Source organism: Platalea leucorodia (genome assembly GCF_965183815.1).
Source record: "Platalea leucorodia genome assembly, chromosome: 15".
Lineage (NCBI taxonomy): Eukaryota > Metazoa > Chordata > Aves > Pelecaniformes > Threskiornithidae > Platalea > Platalea leucorodia.
In genome coordinates this window covers 1,540,194-1,563,392 of record NC_138837.1, presented here as the reverse complement: position 1 = coordinate 1,563,392, position 23,199 = coordinate 1,540,194, and the positions used below count along the sequence as shown (strand labels likewise).

The 23,199-nt window shown below is 41.8% G+C and overlaps 1 protein-coding gene across 3 annotated transcripts in view; it reads left to right on the top strand.

Annotated features, from left to right (window-relative positions):
• NEK6 (NIMA related kinase 6) overlaps window positions 1-23,199 on the top strand; it is a 69,727-nt gene that overhangs the window by 9,839 nt on the left and 36,689 nt on the right. For 2 of the 3 annotated variants that reach the window (XM_082327828.1, XM_082327830.1), the window contains exon 2: window positions 16,286-16,410. In XM_082327828.1, coding sequence (XP_082183954.1) covers window positions 16,318-16,410 — 93 coding nt within the window. In that variant the 5' untranslated portion in view covers window positions 16,286-16,317. The remainder of the gene's footprint in view (window positions 1-16,285; window positions 16,411-23,199) is intronic. The other variant, XM_082327829.1, reaches the window with a different exon arrangement.

The following is a 23,199-nucleotide window of genomic DNA, read 5'->3' as shown; positions in this document are numbered from 1 at the left end:
GGTTTTTTTGGAGTTGGTTGTTTTGTAAGCACATCACACTATGGTGTTCCTGTGTTTTTGTTGTTGATTTTTTTCTGTAAACCCCCTCAATATTCTGTTACGGATTAGAACAGTGTTGAAGGGGTAATGAAGGAAACAAAACTTTATTTTCAGAATAAGAAGGTCAAATGTTTATTGCCTCAGCATTGTTCATTCCGTCAAAAACAAGGCAATGAAAAACAATATTTCAGCACTGCTCAGACCATCCCCTCCTAGTCACCTTATTCACATCTAGGGACACCTTTTGGAGTATTTGGGCTTACATTTTCCTAAAGGCGGCTGTGTGGGGGAGCTGTGTGCTGGTGTCTCCTCTCCCGCACGGCGTGGCCGTGGCCCGGGGCTCTGAGGTGCCCTCCTGCCTTCTGTCAGCTTTAGCTCAGCGTTGGTGGGACTGGCAGGAGAAGCTGGCAGTGCCTTTCCTCCGCCGGTGTGTGAGAAGTTGGTCAGCTAGAAGAGCTTAAGTGGAAGTGAAGCCTGGGCTGGCAGCAGATGAGCGTTGTGAGTGTTTTTAAACAACCCGTTTGCATGTGGTGCTCTGAAGGGAGTAAAGTTTGAAATGAATCAGTCATCATGAGTCTTATCAGACTGTGCTGAAGTTGCGTGTTATCTTTCCTGTTGTTCATCTGAAATTGGGGACAGCTGAGTGCCAGCTTGCTTTTTTTTTTTTTTTTTTGTGACATAGATAGCACTAATGAGTTTGATAAAAGCAGCTAGATGATGTGGGGAAGATAGTTTCCCTTTGGAGACTGTCTCTAATTTGTCATACAGGACCATATTTACATTTATAGCTACTCTTAAGTCATCACGCAGCAGTAATAACCAGGGTAGCTTTTGTTCGCGCATCCAATATGTGGCATTAATTCCCACCTGCACTCAGTTGCTGTTGTCCGTAGTTTTTCCTTCATGCTGTTACCATAGCATGACGTACTGGTGCTTGCAAGCGTGTGGCTGTATGTTTTGCTGAGAGCATGTGGCAGTTATGTTCTTCCATAAACTATCATTTCACTAGTAGGCTTTTGGCTTGGTTCAGACTGTAAACTCTTCAGGGAGCGAGCCATCATGCAGTGGAGCTGGGGACATCGGCTGCTGTGCTGAAGCCACGCTCCTTGCCATCTCCCATGTTTTACAGGTTGGGTTTGACCTCTAGAACTGGATGGCGTAGTCCTGCCTCTGCCTCCCTGCACCGGGCGTTCGTCTTTCTGGGACTTTGGATTCACCTCTCTCCTGCCTTGCTTGGATCTGAAATAGTCCGTGTCTGTCAACCAAGTGGTAGTTGTTGCAAATTCATTAATAAATATTTTTTATTTATTTAAATATCTTATTTTTCTTCTGCATGTTCCCCTTTTCCACACATTTACTCTTTTAAAACAAGTTGTTAGGCAGCTCTTGGTTGTAGTGTGGGAACTCTGTCCATTCACAGGAATGTGTGCTACTGAAACGGCTTTGTTGTTTTTATAGAAGCCTTGCCCACACACCCCTTTTGCTTTCCAAATATCTATAAATCCCTGCACGATCCTGCTGACATCGCTGTGGTGATCCACGTTTATTTTGTGATACTGTCTGGGGGGTAGAGCAAAGTAGAGCCTGGAGTCAGGACAGGTGTGTGTTGTCCCTGTCTTTGACTCCAGTCAAGTCTGGGCACTTAAAACAGCAATTCATGTTATTTCCAAATAAATTGCTATATCGCTATTCATTTATATTTTTCTACTAGCTCTTGAAGCTGGTTTGTTTTACATTAGTTCAATTTGATCCTTTGGTGTCACTGCTCTTTAATTTTTATTTTTCTGCTTTTGCGCTTGCTTTGCCGTGTTGCTTGCTGCCTCGCTGGTCGGGGATAGCTGCGCGTGGATTTTGCTGGACTTGAAAAATTACGTCTATTGATGAGTAGTAGTAGTGTTATTCACAGGCACTAATAAGGTGTCAACATAATTTGCATTGATATTACTAAACCATATTGTAGTTTATTTTGAAATACTGTAAATATTTGTGTTTCGTTTCTGAAACAAACGTTTGTGCAAGTATCTGATGGTAAACACTTGTCTTTGAATGCTGAAGAACTGGTCCGTGGTAGATATTTTCAGCTGTGTTCTGCATAATTGCTCTTAAAAACTGGTAATTTGAGATGGTTGGAAAATGACATTTTACTTAGTTCATGGATTGCTGAAAGCTGCATTGCATTCTGTGCCTCAGCTGGACTTTTGTTTCTTTCTTTTCATTGCGTTAGCGCTTTAACCCTTAGTACTTCTCATCATGGCTGTGGCTGATAGGTAGGTACGTGGTGGTGGATAGAGCAGATGCTGCATTTTGGAAACATAATGTAAAGGCCCTTGCAAATGTCCGTTAATTCTTTGGTTTCATGCTCTCTGACACAAGTGCTTTTTTTATTATGATCTGAAGGACTGTGTCGTGTCTGTGAAACGCCTGTGAGAGGGACCTCAGTTTTGGGGGGAAGGAAAGACCAGGGCAGGGCGAGTCTTGGCCACTGCTGATCTCTCGTACCTGTAGGGTGAGAAGCTGCTCAGCCCCTGATCCGCGTATCGCTGTAGAGCTGGGAATGTCTGAAAGGCAGCTTCTGGCATATAGCAGGGATTTTTCAGATGAGAAACTGGAGGTGAAACTGTGGAGCTGTTGTCTTGGTAAGTAAAGCATAGTTTTTCTAGCTCCCTCAAATAGGTGACTTTCTGATCTAACAGCATGCTATTAATCTGAGATCAATGTGGTGTCTTGGCAGTCGGGGAGGTTGGGAAAGAAATGCAGGGTAGGCAGGATGGAAGATTTTTGTTTGCATGAGTAAGCTTATGGTTTTTAATAATCTGATACTACTGAGTTTATGCTTCAACATTGAAGCCTATTAGAATAATAGAAAATTATTACATAGAGGGCAGAATATAGTGTGAAATGTAATTTGTCTCTTATACAGAGCTTGCACATTTAGTTACGATTTTCTTGAAAGGTTAATTCCCAGTTTCTCTTCAGAACACTCTGTGCAGGCCTTTCTGTAGGGAGAAAAAAAATTGGACCCAATTTAAATAGACAAGTCTTGTGAATCCTGAAAGAATTTGGGCATTTAGCCCAGGAAAGGGAGAGTTCTCTGCAAGAACTTCATTAACCCTGTCTGTCATCAAAATAAGTAATAAAAGTAGCTATGCAGACTTTATAAAGAACAGATCTTTTTTGTTTTACTTTGTAGCCTTGATCTGCAAGGCACTGGTGAATGAATCTTGTTCTTCAAGGAAAACTGTGCCCATGTGGGAAGGAGGACGGAGATGTGTTATGTGCAGTGATACAGAAGTGTGGATACGAACTAAAGAGTTGCATTAATTTTTGGAAAACTGGTGCCATTAGTTCCAGATATACAGGAACGTGTAGGGAAGCTGACTTATTTTATTTGGTGTAGATAAGACACCTTGTAGCCGTATTGATTACACAGTCTTGTTTAGCGTATTTTGAGGTGGAAAAAAATACAAACGTATTTCTAACATAGCTATTTTTGTAAATAGGAAAATGTTAAATCTTTTTACACGGGGACGTTTCTGCTTCCGTTTGGCTGTTACTTGCAAGATCCAGATGCTGTGAAAGCTCTTCCTGCAACGCTGGCGTCCGGCTGCTTGGAAGTTTTGCATAGGGTTTTACGAGGTGGCTTTGAAGTTGCCTTTGGATTTGAATCATATGAATCTTTAGGTTGGCTGGGCTGCATAACTCGCGGCATCGTTTCCTCTTACTTCTGATTATGAGAGATGTAAATACTTCAAGCTGTTGTTCTGATGTTTTGAAGTTGGGTGAACATATATCTATATATATCTGTATCCTCCTCCATTCCCTTTCCCTGTATTTGAGACAGATATGTTGGCTATTGAAGACTCAGAGTGATGGCTCTAGAGATAAACTGCATGAACAGAGTGGTTGCAGCAGGTTTCATGGGTCTTGAGCCTATCTGACATGGGTTTGCTCTTTTACTTCGGTCTGCCTAAGATTTCCTTAAACATTTGAGAAATTACGGCAATATTTCAGAAGAATCTTTGTGAGGTTTGCTTAATTTTTGTCAAGTGCTTGGAAGTGTGCTTATTAGACGGTATTTATCAGTGCTAAGTGGTGGTGTTTCTAATCATGTATGGAGATATGTGTGTATAGAAAACGTTGTTAGGATTTAAGGTCCTGTGTTTGTTAAGCTTTCTGAAGACAGACCGGGCTGAACAGTTCCCACATTCGGGTTTTGGGGCTGTAGCAGCAGAGCTTATGTAAAATTTTTGTTTGTGCTTTGGATGTTACTTCTGGTTTTGTCTTACTGGCTTAAGATCATCTGTTTGCTTGTGCTCTTGTATGAGATGGCTAGTTGCTAAAGGTGTCTTGATAGGAACAAGCTGTGGAAGTAGTTTGGATTCTTAGTTGTGCATGGTAGAAACTTATTTTAGGGATTGGCTTAAATTGGGTGTTTTCGCCATAGGTTGGGAACAGTCAGTCTTCCCCGCTACTTGATTTTTGGCTCTTCGTTTTTACAAGGGCTCTTCAGATGTTGATTGAGAGTGGAAACTCTGTATTTCACATGTAGATTGTCAACTCGCTGGTAGTACAGTAAGTTTGCTTCCTCAGGTGCAAATGGCGGATGGTTCCCTTGATGCGGCAGGGAGACCGTGCAGCCAGCGTGATAACGAAGGTGACGGTACTGGTACAGGCAGCGCGCGTTTCATAGCTGTATGCCATGGTACTTATTTCAGTTATGATTTAATGATGTGGAAATGTCTGGCAGTTTCTGTGAATGTATACATTATGAATATATTTCCAGCCTGTATTTAATCTTTCCTTCATCAGAAATGAATGAATTCTGAGAAGGATAACAGAAATATTCTTAAATAATTTGGCTCCAGGCTTGAAAGCTTTATTGCATTATAAATTAAAAGGTGAGCATGTTGTTGCATGCTTAGTAAGCAATACAGTAAAATTCCAGGTAGACTAAGTATGTGTTTATTTTTAACATGTGCTTCGTTAGCACCAGTTGTGGCCTGAGAGGCCTATCTCTAATGTTCCAAAGGCTGTAAAAACGAATATAGTGAATACTTTTGGAAGGCTCAAAATTGCAACTAGAAGAATATAAATTAAGGTATGTCGTCTTCTCTATCTGAAACATACGTAAGTGAGAACTACGTGGGGCAAAACACAGCCTGCTGTTGCTGTACTGTGTTTACAGCATCATGTCTCTTCAGAGGAGCTATTGTCACTTTAAATGCTGCTGACTGCTCTCCATCCTCAATTTTGGAAGTGAATATGTATTTGATATTTACCTATATCTTACACAAACATTGCACATACATATCTACATGTGGTGTTGCACTAGGAAATTCAGTGCAGTGAAATAAGAGGTAGGAATAGACCAGTTAGACTGGTGAAAAGGACCATTTACCTTATCGCATTGATTACTTAGTCATGGCTATAACTCACCAAGTACTCTTGGCACTGATCCTAGGACTGTTTAACAGGAGCCGTGTGAAACCATCCCTTGATTCTATGATTGAGCTACATAGCATCTAAAGTGTCTTCAGAAGATGTTTACAAACAATTAGGGCTTGATTTGGGACCAAGTTCTAGGGAGCTGATACTACAACATAGGAAAAAACCAAAACCAAAACCCAGCCCTTAACTCAAATTAAACCTTTTTTAAACCAAAATTAGAAGTACGCTAACTACCTTCCTGGTTGGTGGTGAGAACTGATAAAAGTAATGGGCATATGAAACGTTCTATCAAAAGTATTGTATAAACTCAAGTAGCATCCTCAGGCGTAGTAATACAGTCAGGGAGGGGAGAATACCGCGTCAGACCTTCCTATTTGCAAGTCATTTTACTGGATTTGTCCCCAAACTAGAATACAGAGTATTTGACATGGTAATCTTGCTTAAAATGGGAATATGGACCTGAGCTGGATGTAGAGTGATTTGAAAGAGAGTGGGAAGTTTGACAGAGATACTTAATTATTGGCAGGAAGCATTTGTTTTATTGACATCTACAGTGAGATGGCTCCAAATAGCTTTAAATAGTTGACTTAATGTCATTTTGCTTCTAGGTATGGAACAGTGAATTACGGTGTCTGTCACGGCGTTTGTTTAATGAATATCAGTTGTTGACATAGTATGAAAAAGCTCTAGGGCTTTTCAGCCATTTTGCTAAAACATTCTTAGTTAATGAATTTGGGGTCTTTGAGAAGTCATTGCTGTTACTGGCTGTTGAAAATCCATTTTGCACAAAGTCTTAACAAAAGGTCTGCACAAGGTCTTAAACCCATCTGCACCTGCTTTCAGGGTAATTCCAACGCTCGTAAAGTGGAAGGTGTGATTAAAACACCATTCTGCTCAGTGGTCAATTTGTTACAGACATCTTCATCCTTTTCAAGGGTTTATAAATTGCAGGTGCGATTTTCACTGAGGGCTGTGAGTTGGTTTATGCATTTTGATTGGGCAGCAGCTACTTGTAAAATTTTGAATATATAAATACATAAATACATTTTTGTATTTTCTTATTGTGAGGTCAATGCCATAGTTTGAATATTTGTAACTCCTATTAATACGAGTTATTTAAGGTTGGATGAGGATATGCTTCTGAAAGTTTTCAAAAATGCCCATCTGTTAAATTAAATTCAAATAAAGGTTGAGTTAAAAAACACAGCTGGGGTCCTTAGTGCTTAAAAATACTGATAAAGAAAATCTGACTTTGAAACACAAGTATCGTCTTTAATGGTGTTTGGTGACTTGATGCTTTTTATTACTTTTAGTACCAGATCCAGGGCCTACCCTTTAAAGCTTCCCTGATACTAAAGGCTGGGAAAGCTGATTTCTGCCAATTTTCATTTGTCATGTCAATGAGGATGAGTAAAGTTACATTAGGTAATATATTAGCACTTTGGTCATGGATGGCACTACTAAATCTAAGAAAGTTGTTTAACTGGGCCATCTTAATCTATTGTTTTTAAGAATCTGTTCACGCTTCGATGTATTTTATGCTTTCTTGGGCTTTGCAGGTGTGTATAACTCATGCTGCGTCACATTTGCTTGTGTATATCTGTAGATACAGTTTCATCTTAATGCTAAGCCTAAAATTTTGAAACTATTTACTGGTGGTATATCTGCGCTCTATTGAACAGTTCTTGCTTGAATTCCCGTGTCGCAATCTGGAGCTGTTGGTAAGACAAAGCGTACAGTCCTTGCTCGCGGGGCTGGTGGTATTTGTGGGCAGCCTTGCCGCCGCAGCGCTCCGGCCAGCTGTACCTTGTGTAGGCAGCTCTTTCCGAGCTATTTTTTACTGAATTGTATTGCTTAGCTCTGCTCCTGCAGCATTCTCTCCTGTCTCGTGCATTTCGGTGGCATTCCTCGTGTTGTTTCCTTTAACATTCATATTCATATTCTTTTTCAGTGTTGGCAGGTGTGTATTTCACATTAACACGAGGGTTTTTTTGGATGTTAGACTGCTATTTGCTTATGGTAATTTCCAGTCATCATAAGGTGACTGTTCAGAGAGATGAGCAGAGAGGAAAAAATTGTCAAGCATTTACAGTAAATACTCTCCGCTTTGGAAGCGCTGTCAGAAGTTTAATTGTTAGGTTCAAGTAAGTTTGTCATGTGCCAGACAGAATCAGTCTGCTGTAATGAACGGGTTACGCACTTCAGCAGCAAAAAGGGAGAGTGAGAAACCAGGGATGCTCAGGATTTCCTGTCACCTTGCACTGCAGAAGGAACGGGGCAGGCTTTTTAACCTAGCCTGTAATTAGGTTTTGCATGGAAGCATATATTACTGTGCTTGCTTTGCCAAAGCTCTTCAGTATGATGGATGAGATTTAAAGGTTGATCTGACTAAATTGCAATGAGAATACTAACGACAAAGATATTTCTGTTGTGAACTATTCCTACCAGACATCATAGCTGTGACAGAAATGGTGTAAGATAATGGACAATAAAAGTCACTCGAAAATAATACTCTCCTAGGATTGGGCTGCCTTCCCCACGGCACGTACCCTGAACCAGAGCGATAATGTAAACATAAGCCAAGATCATAATTTAAATATATAGGTAATCTCATATAGTATCCTGACAGATTTATTTTATGAGCAAGCAAGAAGAAGAATATTATTGGGCGGCAGAGAGGAAGAAAGTGTTACTGATGTGGTTGTGTTTATTTTGCAAAACAGTTTGCATTGCCCCGGCCTTGGGGAGCCTGCAGTGAGCAGCATGCTGATGGCGCAGGGAGGCGGGCGGGGAGCCTGGGCTCCCACCGGCCGCGCGGCCGCTGCCGGCAGGTTTTATTCGCCGTTAATCTCAATTCTTTGTGTATGTTAAGATGGCCATTTGTGCAGTAGTTTAAGTAATGTACTGGACTGTGCTTAAACAACGCATGGATTTCTGGAACTGTGTAAGACTTGCCTTTTTGTTTTGTTTTACGCAAGGTACCCAAATAGACCTGCTTGCCTCCCCCTCCCAAGTCGCTGTGTAGCAAGAGGATTTGAGAGGGATATGGTAACTGAGTGGAAAAGCGTATATATATATCTCTCGCATGATATTTGAGGGCATTGGAGCAGGTCAGAGGTACAAAAAGCCCCGTAATGTTTCCAGGAAGGGCACAGCTGCCCCCACTTCACAGCCAGGAATGCTGAGGCTCCTGGAGGTGGAGTCGTGTTGCTTTTACAGTAGGAAGTGGTGCAAAAGTAGAAAACCTCGTAGTTTATTCTGCAGAATACTTTTTGTGGCAGTACTAGGGAAAGCCAGAATTGCTGTGGCTCGTTCTGCATTGACAAAGCTGTTCACTGGGAAGTCTCCAATGTGGGTTACAGAAAGAGCAGCTTCGTGCAGTGCCGCTCCTTGCTGCATCCCTGACCCTTGGGGATCGGTTTAGCGATGGCTGGAGCATTTGGGTTTGCTGGCTCCTCCAGCGTTGCGGGCAGCAGCAGAGCTGGACGCGGGGCACATGGAAGCAGCTGGCGTGTCGTGCGGGGAGGTGAAGAGCGTTGGTACAGAAAACGGTTGTAACACTGAGCGCTCATACTGCTGCTTTGCTGTCTGCTTTAGAGGTTTATACATCTAGGAGCAAATAATTTGGCCTGTAGTTGGGTTTGAGGCATCCAGAGACACATGGTGATACCCGATCAGACTGATCACAGCTGTTTCACCAAGGTGGTTTAGAGAGGAGCTGCACCCGGGGCAGTAGGGCGTGTGAGACTGAATGCCAAGATGCTGATGAGGTTCTGCTCCTTAATGAGTGTCTCGTAACTAATGATCTTGGCCTTTGCTACCAAGTGCCCTGGGCAGTTCTGCTCTGAGAATCCCACCTGTTGGGTACCTGCAAGGTGCCCTGGGCTTCGGTGGGGTTTTGTGTTTGTTTTGCTTTCTACCGATTCAGGCGTCAGAGGGACGGGGTGGGGCACAAGGACAGTTAGGTACCCAAAGAGGAATTACAGCCGGGGACGTGGTAGGGGAGCTGACCGCATGAGAGGGTTTTTATTTTCCCTTGCTTTGTAAGAGCTCCAGGTTAGCTGTGAATGCTGCCGCAATAACTGTGCTGCAGAGGGGGACAGTAAGTGGCAGGACGCTTAAGGGCTGTGATGCCAGTCACTTCCATTACTGCGGGGACGGGGTCTTTTCTTTTTCAGGTGTTTTGGCATAGCTGGACGTATGTTTTGTTTCTCCTTTTTGCATTATTCTCCTATGTAACGGAGGGCACATGGTGGCAGACAAACGTACATCGAGGTGTAGTTTGAGAGAATAAGCTGCTCATACCACATGGGCTTTGGTCATATTCCCCCTTACGTTGTTAAATTAATTCTGAATTCTTAGAGTAACTGAATTGCCTGCAAAACTATTGAGATACCAACCTGAAGAAAATGAAGTTTTGGTGCCTTGGGTATTTTCAGTGCATTGTTTTCAAAATTTCTAAGCTTATACCTTAAGATTTGTTGGGAGAAGTGAAGCAGCTCTATGCTGAGTTCAGTTATATTTTCTCAAATATTTATTTTGAGTTGGCCTCCGATGTAATTGGAAATCTTTCACTTCCTTCCATTGGTTTTGGAAACCGTTTGCCTCGGTGAGTGGATCAGGTACAGGCAAACAATCCCGCACCATTCAGTTATATGGGGGCTGCCATTTTGTGTGGGTGGCTCTGTGCTGTCCTGATGTCTGTCTTGTATTAGAAAGTTAAAAGCTTTACAACGACAGCATATGTCTCTATTTATACTATGCAGCTAAGTACCGATATCTTAATAATTGGAAATATCAGTGGATTCTGTATTCATGAGAGTTCCCTTTGATTTTTGGTATGATAAATGTACCTCTGTGCTTGGTGCAGAGGGAAGTGAGCCTGTGTCTGTTACTGTAAAATAGATGGCACGTGTACATGGTAATGGATTTTGCTAATGTTGAATGATCATGAACTCCAGTATTTGAAAGTAATCGAACTGCTGATACTTTTGCTGTTGTAGAAGTTGCTACGTTGGTTGGCAGCCAAGCCAAGTAGTTTGGAATTTGTCTGGCTGATTAAAATTGATCCCAAATACTAAAACAATTGTGATGGATCCTTAATACGACTTGGTTGGAATATCCTGGAAGTAATGCTGCATCAACAGAGCTTCGGTGAAATCTTCCTCCCTGCGCTTCATTTACCAGTAGGCACAAATGTGGTTCTCTGCTCTGCTTGCCCATTCCTCTCTCCAGGACTGGAGCCCAATTGCTATAATTTGTTTTCTTTTTTAATATATAGTTCCCAAAGTAGATAATTGCTTTTCTGGAGGTAGAGGTAAATCCTTCAGTTTTGATTAAAATAGGGTGGAAATCTGTCTTCAAAAGCTGGAAAATGCTGCAAGAGATTCTATGAACTGTATACAGTCCCTCCTTTTGTGTATGTGGATTTTTTGAGGAATACGTGTTATTGGGGACTTACGTGTATGAGATACTTGAGTATTCGTAGTAATTCCAGAAAGCTGTTCGGTTGTTCTTATAATGCCTTTCACAGATGATGATCCTGTTCTTTTGTCCACTTTCTGGAAAGGTATGTGATGCTTCATGCAGTTTAAAAACATTTTAGTTTTTACTGTCATGGTCAAGACCCAGTCTGGAAGTGTTTGACACTGCAAGGCTTCGTAGGAAATCTGGAAGCAGGAATAGAAAAGCCTGTCACTTGAGAAGTAAAAGTGCAGAGCTACAACAATGTAAAGTAAAAACGTGCCAATGTTAGGAGAGCTTATTCCAAGGCCTCTTGTCTTATTTCCTACTATTGTCCTTGGCTGTTCGAACAGACGAAAAAATCTTCAATTATTTGTCTGCAACTGCTCCCCTCCCATCCCCCCCGTGTGATAATAAGGAAATGAGAGCGAATCTGGAGTGTTATTGTCACTGCTTCGTTTTGTGTTGGGTAGCTGGTTTTTCTTCCCTATTTGATTTCTTTGATGCTGTATTGTGTCAGTGATACTGTTGCTGCTAAGAAGTGACGTGCAAAATACGTTTGTTGATCTTGGTCCAGTTGTTAGTACAGTTACATCCTAAAATACACCAGGGTAGTAGATTTATTTTCTCCCACTTCTCATGCAGGTCAGTGACTGCATTAGGTGGGGAGATGTAACTTTGGTTTAGACATGGTGACCACTGTTGGTGAATTAAGTGTTGCACTTAAGATTGCTACTTAAAAAAATTATTAAAGGAAAATTCATTACCTATTAATATTGACATCAGTTAATGAGGCATTACAGGCTAAGCTGAAATGTTACGTAGTTCAGCCTTTTTGCTGCGGTGTGGTTAACATTCACATGATGCTGTATGTAGAAACAGCTTCTCTTAGCACGAGATGCTTCCGTCCTACCCCGTATACCCTGAGTGAGGTGGGAGGCTGTAACTCCTTCAAGTAACTTTGAGGAGATCATTCCTTTTCAAAGGAATGAAGATCAGGCGTTTGGTGTGCTAGGTCTCATTCAAATGCTTATGTTAATTACGAGGAAGGGTTTCACGATAACTGTTGGATTCCATGAGACAGCGTAATGCACAGGTCCTGTAGCCTGAATGGAGTGATGGCGTAAGGGGTGGCTAAACAGGTTTAAACGTTTCTTATGTGTTTATGGTTTTCTTCAGTAGTCTAAAATAACTCTTATCTAACGTGTTGCAGCTAATGTCCAAACTAACTTCAGGATTAGTAAAGTGGAGCTCAAAACGTGGTCACTTCCTCAGAGTGCAAGTATCTGGAATGGGGGTGAAAGTCACTGGTTTTAAGCAGTTGTATTGGACACTGTCGTGTTCTTTGCTCAACATTTTCATGTTTAAAATAGATAATTGCAATATTGGTTCTGTAGCTAGACTTTTTAAAAGAAAGAATCTCAAAAAACCTGTAGAATTTTGTAGAATTACAACTCCGTGCAATCTGTGTGCCTTTTTGACATAATGAAGTGCCTTTGCGGTGTTGGCTGCTATTTGAAGACCCTCCGTGAAGCCCTTTCGCGGGGATCCCCCTTCCAGTCTACCTACAACATGTGCTGCCCGCAGCCCAAGAATAGCCCAGCTGACAGCTCGGAGCGGGACACGCTGTCCCGTAGGTGTCAGCGGGCTCGGAGCTGCTGTCATGTGAGCCCTGCCGTATCTCTTTTCAAAGCTGATATTTTGCTCTTACTTCTTCCTTTGCTTCCAGCTGTAGTGCTTTAAACAAACAGTGACCAACCCCAAATACTGCGCCTAATACGCTCCCGCGCGTGCTCCAGGCAGCTAGGCTGTTCTGAGCTGCTCATCGCCTTCCCGTTGTCCAGCCCCTCACGGTAAGGAATCGTACCTTGCGTTTCCTCATGGCAGCTGGAAAGCTAAGGTTCTCTTAGGAATGTCCCACATTTGTGCATGATCAGATGACTCGGGTTCTCATATTCAGAAATAACTCCCTTTTCTCGTTTTGAGCTTTGGCCCTTTCCGAAGGCAGGACGCAGTAGATAGGATGTTTGATCAGTGTTAGGCTACAGGTATTTCCCATGACACTGCCTGGACACGCCTTTTATCTCGAGGCTGTAAATGTGAAATTTCTGAATTCCTTTGGAGATAAGTGGCGAGAAGCGAGGCTGTCAGTAGCCTGCAGTCCCTAGCAGTGTTTTCTCTGTGCTTGTGGACTTAAAAGAGAGAGAACGTGTGTTACGTTCTCCCTTCAAGTAAACCGCCTTTCTTCAAATCATGAATAATAAAATAACTAAGATCATTCTGGCAGTGTAATGCAAGGTAGAGATTTTGTAGGACAGCTTAATGTTGCTACTAAGAGACGTATTTTTATTTTTTACGTATTCACCTGGTTAGTAATAAACCTACAGATGCCCAGTATTGAAGGAATCTTAAAATCAAACTTTTTCGTATTAATGGTGATTATCCTTCTGCTGGAGTTTCATAGTACTAACTTTGAAAAACTGTTTTTATTGAGGGCAACCCATGTGTTAGCCTTTTCATATGCAGCAGGTACTCCAGCTCTCACAGCTCTTTTCTAGTGAGCCTTTGTTAGAGTGAAAGCTCATTTGCTTAAGAAACAAGAAGAGCCTTTTCTCCGCTTTCTCCCTGATACGGCGTGCGCACGTGTTACGGTAGCTGGCATTGGGAAAGCTCTGCCAGAGCTAAAGGCTTGTTCACTGACAACTGTTAAAAGAACGAAGCACAACTCGCTACAGAAATTCTTCTGCATCATATGTTCTCCCCCACTCCCCCAAATATTTAAAATACCTTTGTATTTTAAGAGTTAGTCGTTGCCCAAGTGCCAGGCATGCACTATTAATACACTAATGAGGTCAGGTTGTGCTCTTTCACTGAGTGAATACTTGCCAAAACTCCTGAAACAAGTTTCTGAAAATGCTTGCTGGCCATTAAATCTTCCCTTGTCACCGTTACGCTTGTAGTCGCTGCTAAGGACAGCAAAAATGCGACTCTAAATGACATATTACCTAGAGCGTGTGTGGATAAGGAATAACTAGCTATGAATAACATTATTAAATAAGCCCCCAAAATGCATACAGTCCTTTGTGGGGAAAGGACGTTAGTGTATTTATCGTGCGTGTTCAGTCTATGCTGTGGATGTATTTTGAGGACTGGCTTTGCTCTTGGGGCCAGAGCCTGACCCCAGAGCTGGCACGGAGCAAGGAGCCCTGCGGTCCACTCCGAGTGGCCCCTGGAGAGATGATAAAATCACCAGGATTTGTCCCGAGTCAGGCCCAGACGTGGTGACGCTAATAGTTCAATATGGGTTTTGTTCCGTAGAAGGGCTAGAAAATAGGTATATGCCCGGTCTCTTGTGCTTCTGCAAACAGAAGATGTAGCTGGCAGGCTCTCAGCCAAAAGCCTGTAACTGCCCCCGTTACCGTTCACTGCAGCGCTCCTGAAACCTGTGCCCGGCTCTGCGTCGGAGGAGGGTGAGTTAGCCTGGGATCACGCTGTTGCTCCAGCGCTAGGAATGTCTCTGCTGCCTGATGGGCAGCTCGTTACAACTTGACGGTGCAGGTTTTGAAGGTGAGCAGACTGTCACTGCAGATGACTGTGTTGTGCTGGTCTGGGAACCGCAGCACCTGAGCGGGCCTTGCCTCGGCGGGGAGGGCCCTGGTGAGAAGGTGAGCGTGGAAACCGCTTCGGGTGGTCTCAGCTGAGGGCTGGGGCTCGTGGGCAGGGGCCGCTTGTCCTGACGCTGAGGCAGAGCAGCTGCACACACGCACGGGGAGGAAGGCAGTATTTCTGCACGGTGGCGAGGAGCAGCCAAGAGCAGTCGTACCCATGCTGTGTGTTGGGCTTGGGTGGCGTTTCCAAACATCCAGCATCCTCTTTAAGTAATGACAAGCCTGGTACATCCAGTTTGGGAAATAAGTTCCTTTGCCTTATTCAACCAATATGGAATTTAATTTTGCAATTTCTCTCTCTCTCGCTCTCTCTCTAAATTCTAAAAAATGAAAACTGACTACCACACTTCCGATTCCTTCTAATTGGTTTGTGTTATGGTTGATTATAACCTCTTCTTTGAGCCCTCTCACCCAAGTACTCGCATCTCTTCTTCCTTCCTGTTACCCACAAGCTTTTGCTTGGTTTTATAGTACTGCTCAAAATAAAACTAATCTTGTCATACTGTGAAACAATTTGATTCAAGGTAGACCCAAGATGCGGCATGTAGAAGTTTTTATGTTACAGGTGCTGGATCTCATAGCTCTTCACCAGCTGTGCTACCGGCATAAATGAAGGTTAAAGTTTGTTTTGTGTTGTGACTCAGAACTTCACAAACAAGATCTTTGCACTAAAAAAGAGAGTGGAGACTGAATTGGTCTCTACAGGGTGAAGGGTACTTTTAGAATGAAAATGAAGGATCATTGCGGACAGTGATGGTGCATTTATTTTTGCTTCCTTACAGTGAGCTCTGTATCTGATAACTTTTGCTAGATTCCCTTCTCCAACGCTGCATCCTTTTAACTTCTGTAACTTTGGTAGGAAATTCTGCTGAACAGCCGTGCTTAGTAATTGCCGCAGGTAAAACTGGAACAAATTCATTCGTGGAATTTTCCCTTGTTTGTTTGTTCCTAGAACAATACTTTGATCTCATTGAATCTAATATGGTTTCTAGCTGCTGCTTCCTGCGGCTTACCAACCTGCAGGAAAACGTTTAGTTTGGGGGGTGGGGAAGAAAGAGTGTGGGTAAAGCTCCACTTTTAGGTTGTCCGTGGCCAAAGAAGGCTACAGCTGTCTGGTGGGACTTTGTCGGTTTTGTTTTACAAACAGCAATGTGCTAACCTTTCTTAATTGTCCTTAATTGTCTGGTACCATTGAGGATCATCGAGGTTCAGTAGTTCTGGGGGAAGTGATGCTAGCTGCTGTTACAGCCCACAAAAGCGATGCCTTTTGTCGATAACGTAGCACTGACCAAATAAACCCCTTTTCTGCTATTTTGTTTATTATGAAATGATACCAGTAATATTTGTGATACCGATATATTTGTTTTGTAATCTCGGGAGAGCCAGGGTAGCTTTGACCTGTTGCTGTGTCCTTTCAGCTTGCAGGTGGCAGCGGGCGCGTTCTGGTCTGTCACTGACGAGCTGGGCTCCCTGGGGCTGGTGGTAGATGAGGGGTTTCTTTCTTTGAGAAACGTCTGCGTGAGTCAATCCGAGGGAAGAAAGGGGAGGAATCAGTTCTTGCTGTCTTGATGTACACCCGCGTGTAGGCACACCCCTACAAAGAGTTTCTTGCTTTCAGCGCTGGATGGACAGTGATGAGCCTTCTCTCTCCCCTCTCTTAACTGCAGCAGGACTGTGAGGCAGAGTTTGGTATGACACCATGGAAGGGCAGCACAACCACCCACATCATCTAGGGGACCAGAACAACCCTCTTTGCAAGCTGCCGGGGCAGGAATATCAGCATGATCCTCAGGTAAGTGCATATATCCCTTCAGTCTTTCTCCTGCTCTGTTTTCTTCCCTTCCTTTTGTAAAGGTCTATAGATTTCTTGGCATTTAGTGTCTGTCCGTGTCGTGTCCGTGTCCGTCCCCCCCCCCCCCCCCCCCCCTTCTTTTTTTTTAATAGTGCAGTTATAGCAGTTTTAGGGTATATCCAGTTTGGGATTCTGCCCACCAGCCAGAGTTTCCTGAATCTCGTTTTTTGATGATAATAAGAGAGAAAGGAGATACTTTCAATTTTGCTTAAAGCAAGTCTTTTTAAATCATCTTATAAAAACATGTACTGTGTTGGCATTCTCTTCTCTTTGAGTCCTTGAAGAAAAGGCCAAAGAAAAGCAGTTGATTGTGTAAGTGAATAAATGTATTTTATCTCCTTTTATAATAAATGCTGAAGGGGTAATTACCAAATACAAGAAAAAGTTCATCCTGCATGAAACTGTAGGCTCTCTGACTTAATTTCCTGTGAGTCTCTGGACTCCTTCCCGTAATGTATTTTGTCTATACTATTATCAAGTTTCACTATAGTGGCTCATATCTCTCTCTCTTCCCTGCCTTTCCGCAGACGTGGGCTAAAACTAGGGTTAAACCTGTATTCGAAGTACTGTTGATGCCTTCACTAATCACGAAACTTGCATTTTGTGGATTTTGGCTGCTTGCCTTTTTTCGGCTGTTTGTTTATCAGAGCAATTAAGGTTTACCTATATGTATTTTAAGGAGTAAACAAAGCATGGAAAAGCTGTCAAAGACGACTGTTGCAGCTGCGGTGTAACGTTGCCTTGGGGAGGGGGCTGGGGGTGTCAGTTTGTCATTCCGGAGGTGCAGCCCGGGGTGATGGAGGTTCCCTGAACGAGAAGCGGCCGTTAAGAAAGCTGTATCAAAACACAGTATAGGGTGTGCAAAAACCCTAAGCTGCCTACACACAGAGTACAACAGTGAACGTGTCTTACGCAGCACTGCTGGGAAAGTAGCGTTGTATGGAGCAAAGCCCCCCTTTCCTAATGTAGCAATTTGTCATATTAAGTCATTTAATAATAATTGAATCCCCTTGATTAATCTCCTAGAATTAGCCAGTTGCATTTTGAGCAATTAAGGTTAATTACTGCCTCATTTGGCAGGATAGAGCCCCTGTAATTATTTCATGAACAAGATTAGGAAGTGTTCCTGTGCAGCAGATACATTCATGGCATCTTGGAGCACATGTTAGAATTTGTAATGACATAGTTAAGCGTAATTAGTAGCTAATAATCTATGTTCTGCTGTTGTGCTGATGCTGAGTGGGCTCATTTTGCTGTGTGGTCATTGTTCAGTGAAACCTCCCCTCAACTCTGTTAGTATCCAGGTTGTGCTAATGGAGGTCTCTGAGCATCTTAACTGGTCTGAGAATGATCTAGTTTGGAATTAGGATTGCAGAAAAGACTTCCTTTTGGTTTTGCTGTTAAAATAAAAAAAAAAGCTGAATAACAAAAATATGCAGTCTAGCAGGGCTAGGAAAAAATGCTTCCCCTCAGCAAGCTGAGTTTAGAAATTAACAGAAATTGTGCTGTTTAGGGGGCAGGCCACCTTACACTGGTGGCACGATATGATTGCTTATTACAGATTTCTGATTTCCCATTTTGCAGGAATATAATTATACATAATTTTCAATTTTCTGTTACCTGGAAGAATCCAGAATTACATCATTTCTTTCTCCTGAAGATACAAGTAATGCAGACATGCTATATAATAGCTTGTGGAAGAAACGGAGGTTTGGGGAGGAAAAATTGACCAGACTAGTCTTACAAGAAATGTCGCATGGCAGGGATAAAAGCTTAAGCACAAAAAATAGAACTTGAGCTTTTAGAGTCTCAAATGAGAAGGTTTTTTGTATGGAGTGGCCCTCTCTCCCTTCCAGCCCCTTCGTTCACAACTACTGTGTCACCCCCAGAAAGACCAGAGCAACACTGGGCTCCTCTAGTAGAAACTCTTGCTATAATTACGCTGCTTCCTAAAGCTTTTTTTTTTTTTTTTTGCGCATTCTGGCAGAGGTGTTATTTCTGTTTTATAACTAGTTAGTATAGAGCTATGGCTAAGTGTATCGGACTTTTCTTTCTGTCTTTAACTGCTGTGGCTTAGTAATAAGATGACACTTTTGAGTAATGCTTCATATTTAGAAGTTTTCTAGTTAGAGTAAGTGAATATATAAATATAAAAAAGGCCCAGTAAAGTCACAGTTTAGCTGCTGGCCCCTTACCTGCCCAGCATTACCCTGATGAAGTTCGTCAGCAAGAGACAGAAGGCTTTCTGGTAACCTTCCAGAGTGAAAGTGTCAATTATTTAAGTCTCTAGATTACTTGGTGTTTATAGCAGTAAGCAGTAAAAGTTATTTAGGAGTAAATCAGTGATATAAACATACAGAGCTATAATTTTTTACTTAGTTTTCGTACTATATAAATGTAATAACTCACTTTTAAACAACCGTTTTATATACTCACACAGCTTAGCAGCAGAGCTGTTCGTTGTAGTTTCATTTTGGTCTGCGAATGGAAGGTAGATTTAAACTCGTCATCGAGCAGCAAAGACACTTCAATTTATCATTTTATGAAATGCTTACATTATTTCTATGTTAATATTAATCTATTTGTGAATATCACCTTGGTCTGTGATTTTTCAAGCTGGTATTTCTTTCCTTGTCATAAGCTAGTACAAACACTTGCCGATAGGGATGTTAAAACTTTGAAATTCAAGCCAAGTTCTTCAGCAAACTTTAAATTCTAGGTAACAGGTCAGGTTAAGACTGTGTAGTCTAGTTTTGAAGCTGCAAATTGAAAAACCTGATGTATTCTTCAATAATTACTTGACTACCTGTTTGAAGGATAATCCATATTTTAAAAGTTTCCTCATCTTGTGAGCTTAGAAGTTCTTTTTTTAATCAATCTGTTCTAATGTGTTCTCATAAATTCACACTGGAATTTCAACCTCAAAGTATGCAAAATTCTTTTCAGGTAGGCATTATTGAACGGAGATGGGTGTATAATTTGGGGCATCATAAAGTGGTTTGAAACAGTGATGTTGATAGTAAATCATTGCTTATAATGTACATGTGTTCAACTGGAGGGGCTGAAGCTTCCCCATCTACTACCGCAGATGTCTTTTAAAGGTGAAATTAGTTTACGGTAAATGTCATTCAGATGAAGTATGCACTTTAGAAGCAAGGAAACCATTGCTTTAAAATTAATGATGCGTTGCAAATATCAGAAAAAAACCTTATATCCAGCATAAAGATAATTAAAATTCAGGTCAGAAGTGTATGACTTAGTCGAGCTAAATTTTTTAATGAGATTTCAGAAAATTAATTGGGCAAGTATGTTTTTACTCTTCTAAAGAATATTTCATTTCATGGCTCTACAGGAAAAATGCTTTTATTGGCATCTAAAGTTTGTAGTGTCTGACTTCTTAACTGTTGCTTAACCAATCTTTAACAATGTTTAGGTTGATTACAAATAATCTAGACCTCTCCTGACCTTGTAGCCATTTGTGCAGAATGATGACTCCTGCTGCTTTTCCATGTGCCAATCAGACAGCAGTAAACCAACTGACTTTAATTAACATTAGCACTCTGGGTTTGTATATTGTGCAATTAGCAGGGAACGGTCCCCTGTTTTCAGCTCATTCAGGCTTATTTTTTTCTGCGCCCCTGGGAGAAGCAGTCATACAGGCATTGCTCTGCAGCATGTTAGTATTGTACTGATATTTTTGTCTGCAGTCTCTCAGTACTCTCCTTTGCCTGAAACGTCGGCTTAGAGGCTGCAGGAAAGGCTGCTTGGACAGTTTTCTCAGGACTGGTCAGGTTTTCCCCAGCTCTTAAATAATTGAAGAGGTAAATTTATTGGCTAAACGTTAATTGTTCTGGAGATTGAAAGTCTTGCTACAGAACAGAATGTTCTTATCCTTCCTTATCCCAAAATACAAATTCTGAGCTGTACAGCTACTCACTTCAAAAATACAAAAATTCTGTCCAGGTTCTGCAGCTGTCCTGCCTGCACGTGGTTATAGCCGCGTGTGAAGGATTTGGGGGAAGTGGTATCAGCTCTCCAGTTGTAAATGCTGGCACCTTTGTGCTCTTGCACGCTCGGAGTCGCCTCTGGTGGCGCTGGAGCGGAGATCCCTGAACATGTGGAAGCGTAAGTGGGAGCTGCATCCTATCGCCAGGAGCAAATATATAGCAAGGAACTTTTCTAATACTGTCATCCTCCCTGTTTGCCTGCGTTGCTTTATCATCTGGTATATAGAGACTCCTGTTAATCTTTAATAAAGCTTCTTCTCCTTGCAGCATATCTGTTCAGGTGTGTACAAGACAATATAGCTGAAGTTTTTATTTCATTGGGGTTTTTTTAGTACTATAAAACCTTACTAATTCTGCTTTGCAGAAAATCTCATAACACCTCAAAATTTGAGGCTGAACGTTCTGGCAAACTTCTCCATTAAGTATTGGGACGAGGGCTGTCATTGCATCCTTTTGCCAGCTTTGAAATTTTTGCTCTCGCACCAGTGATTACATCTAAAAGAGAACATGTATGCCAGAGATGCTGTCCAGAATAGCTTGTTCTTGGAATAATCTCTGCGTTTCTTCTTAAAATGAATAGCCTCTTTATTTGCATGAGGAATTAATTGACTTTAATCTTTGGGGCTTTTTTAAATGGAGTAGTAGAAGAATGAGACTTCATTGTGTGGATAAAGAGAACAGCCTTTGTCTCAAAACTAGTTCTTCCCAGGCTGTCCCCTTCCTACAGCTGCCCTGGGAACAGCAGTGTGCAAGCAGCCCAGTTTTCATAGTCTCTTTACAGGTCCAGTGGTTGGGGGGGCGGGGGCTGTGTGTTAATTTTTTTTCTCCCTTCTTTCTTTCTTTTTTTTTTGTTTTAATTTAAGCCCCATCATTGACTTAGAAACCTGTTCTGCAGAGACACTGGCTTGGTTTTCCTGTATTCATGCAGACCCGAACCCTTCACTGAGCCTGAATTTGTCCTGAAATTGAGAAAATCTATTTTTGATGAACAGGTTTGAAGATTATGGTGGTGTCTAATTTTACACCTGATTTATATCTGTATATGAAAACTCTGAGATTTGCAGAAATAAAGATCGTGGTCTATTTGAATGAATAGATACTGGTTCTTTGACAGCTTTATGAAAAATTGTGGTGGTTAAACGTGGACGGACTTGAAAAAAATGGAGTGCCCCTTGTCAAAAGTCACAAGTGAAATGTATGTAAGGCCAGAGTATAGGGATGCTATTCGGAGGAGGTAGGTGTTTCTTAGGTATTCTAAATGTGTCCTTGTAACAATATTTAGAAGAGTTACCTGCTTATGTTTGAGTACCGTAAAGCAGAAGAGAAGGTTAATTTTGAACAGACGTGTAGGAAAATGGCCTGCCCTAATCAATGGGGAGCTCCTGGTGTGGTTTGGTCTAACCTGAGCGTGCTCTCTGATTTATACTGTAATCAAACATCTTCTAGCCTGTATGAAAGCTCCATTACTTTAATTAGGTCTGATAGGTTGTGATAGCAAATGCAAATCTAGGTCATTGCATATGTAAATGTGCAGCTGTAGTCCTGGAGGATGCCAGAACATATCAGCTAAGGTGTCCAGTCATCACCCAGCATTAACTCCAGCACGGCAAGCAGACTTTATGTGCTAACCATGTGAAAGTGGTTAGGACACACACAGACACCCTGTCACTTGCCGAACAGTTATTTATATTTTCAAGTTAAGAAGTTGCTAGATGTTTCTTGGCACATGCTTAAAATATTAATTTACACTTAAACACTCTTGGTTTAAACACGCAATTTAATGATTTATGAAGGGCAAATGGATACCATCCTTGATTGCAGCATGGATTTCTTCCTTAAAAAGAAAGTTTTGTGGTAGTTGCTTCATAAAATTTCGTTACAACTGCTACCTCTATTGTGAATGTTAACTCCAAGTTAGGAAAGCTTTTGCTCAAACTTTCTTACTACTGTGGCTCAGGAGGCACACGTTCACGATTAAGGAAATGCTTTGATTCCTTTCTATTTCTCAATTAGGAAAAAGTGTTTTGTAATTTTATACACTGACACCTTTGGTTTGGCTGGGTAAAGCCATTTGACTGGACAGCTCAATTAATTTGCTTATTAGCTTATATGTAAAAAGGTGAGGGAATGGAGATGTTGCTGGTTAGTTACCAGTCAAGTTGAACAAACGCCTGTGTTCAGACATTCTTCTGGTGATTTGGGCACACGAAAAATGCACATACACTAATGTTTCGTTAGCGCTCCCTGGAATGAGGTGAGTATTCCTGTATTGCTGTAATGTATATTGATGAGTATTACTGTTTATCAAATCCCTGCAAAGAGAAATTGCAACCAATTTAAGCTGAGAAAGCTGCAGAGGTTGTTTACTTTGAATATTTGCTTGCCTGATTTCATCCCATGTCGCCTTAGTTTGTTGATAATTTACTAACTTAAAGGGGGATGTATGTAAATAATAAAGTGGTGTTATCTTAACATTCTGCTCTCTATTTGATGACCCATAGGCTACCTTTTTCCTCATCAGTGAAAGATACTCCCATTTTATTGTATGGTATACACTGCATAACTTAGAGAAATGAATCCTGAATCTTCATTTTAATTTTTGTTTTGCTGTGTTATACTGCATTTACAAGCTATAACTTCAAGCCCAGCACAAGTACTGCGAGTAACCTTCCTTCGCTTGCTGCCGCCAACCCGGATTGCAGCCGATGGGGGCAGCGGGGCT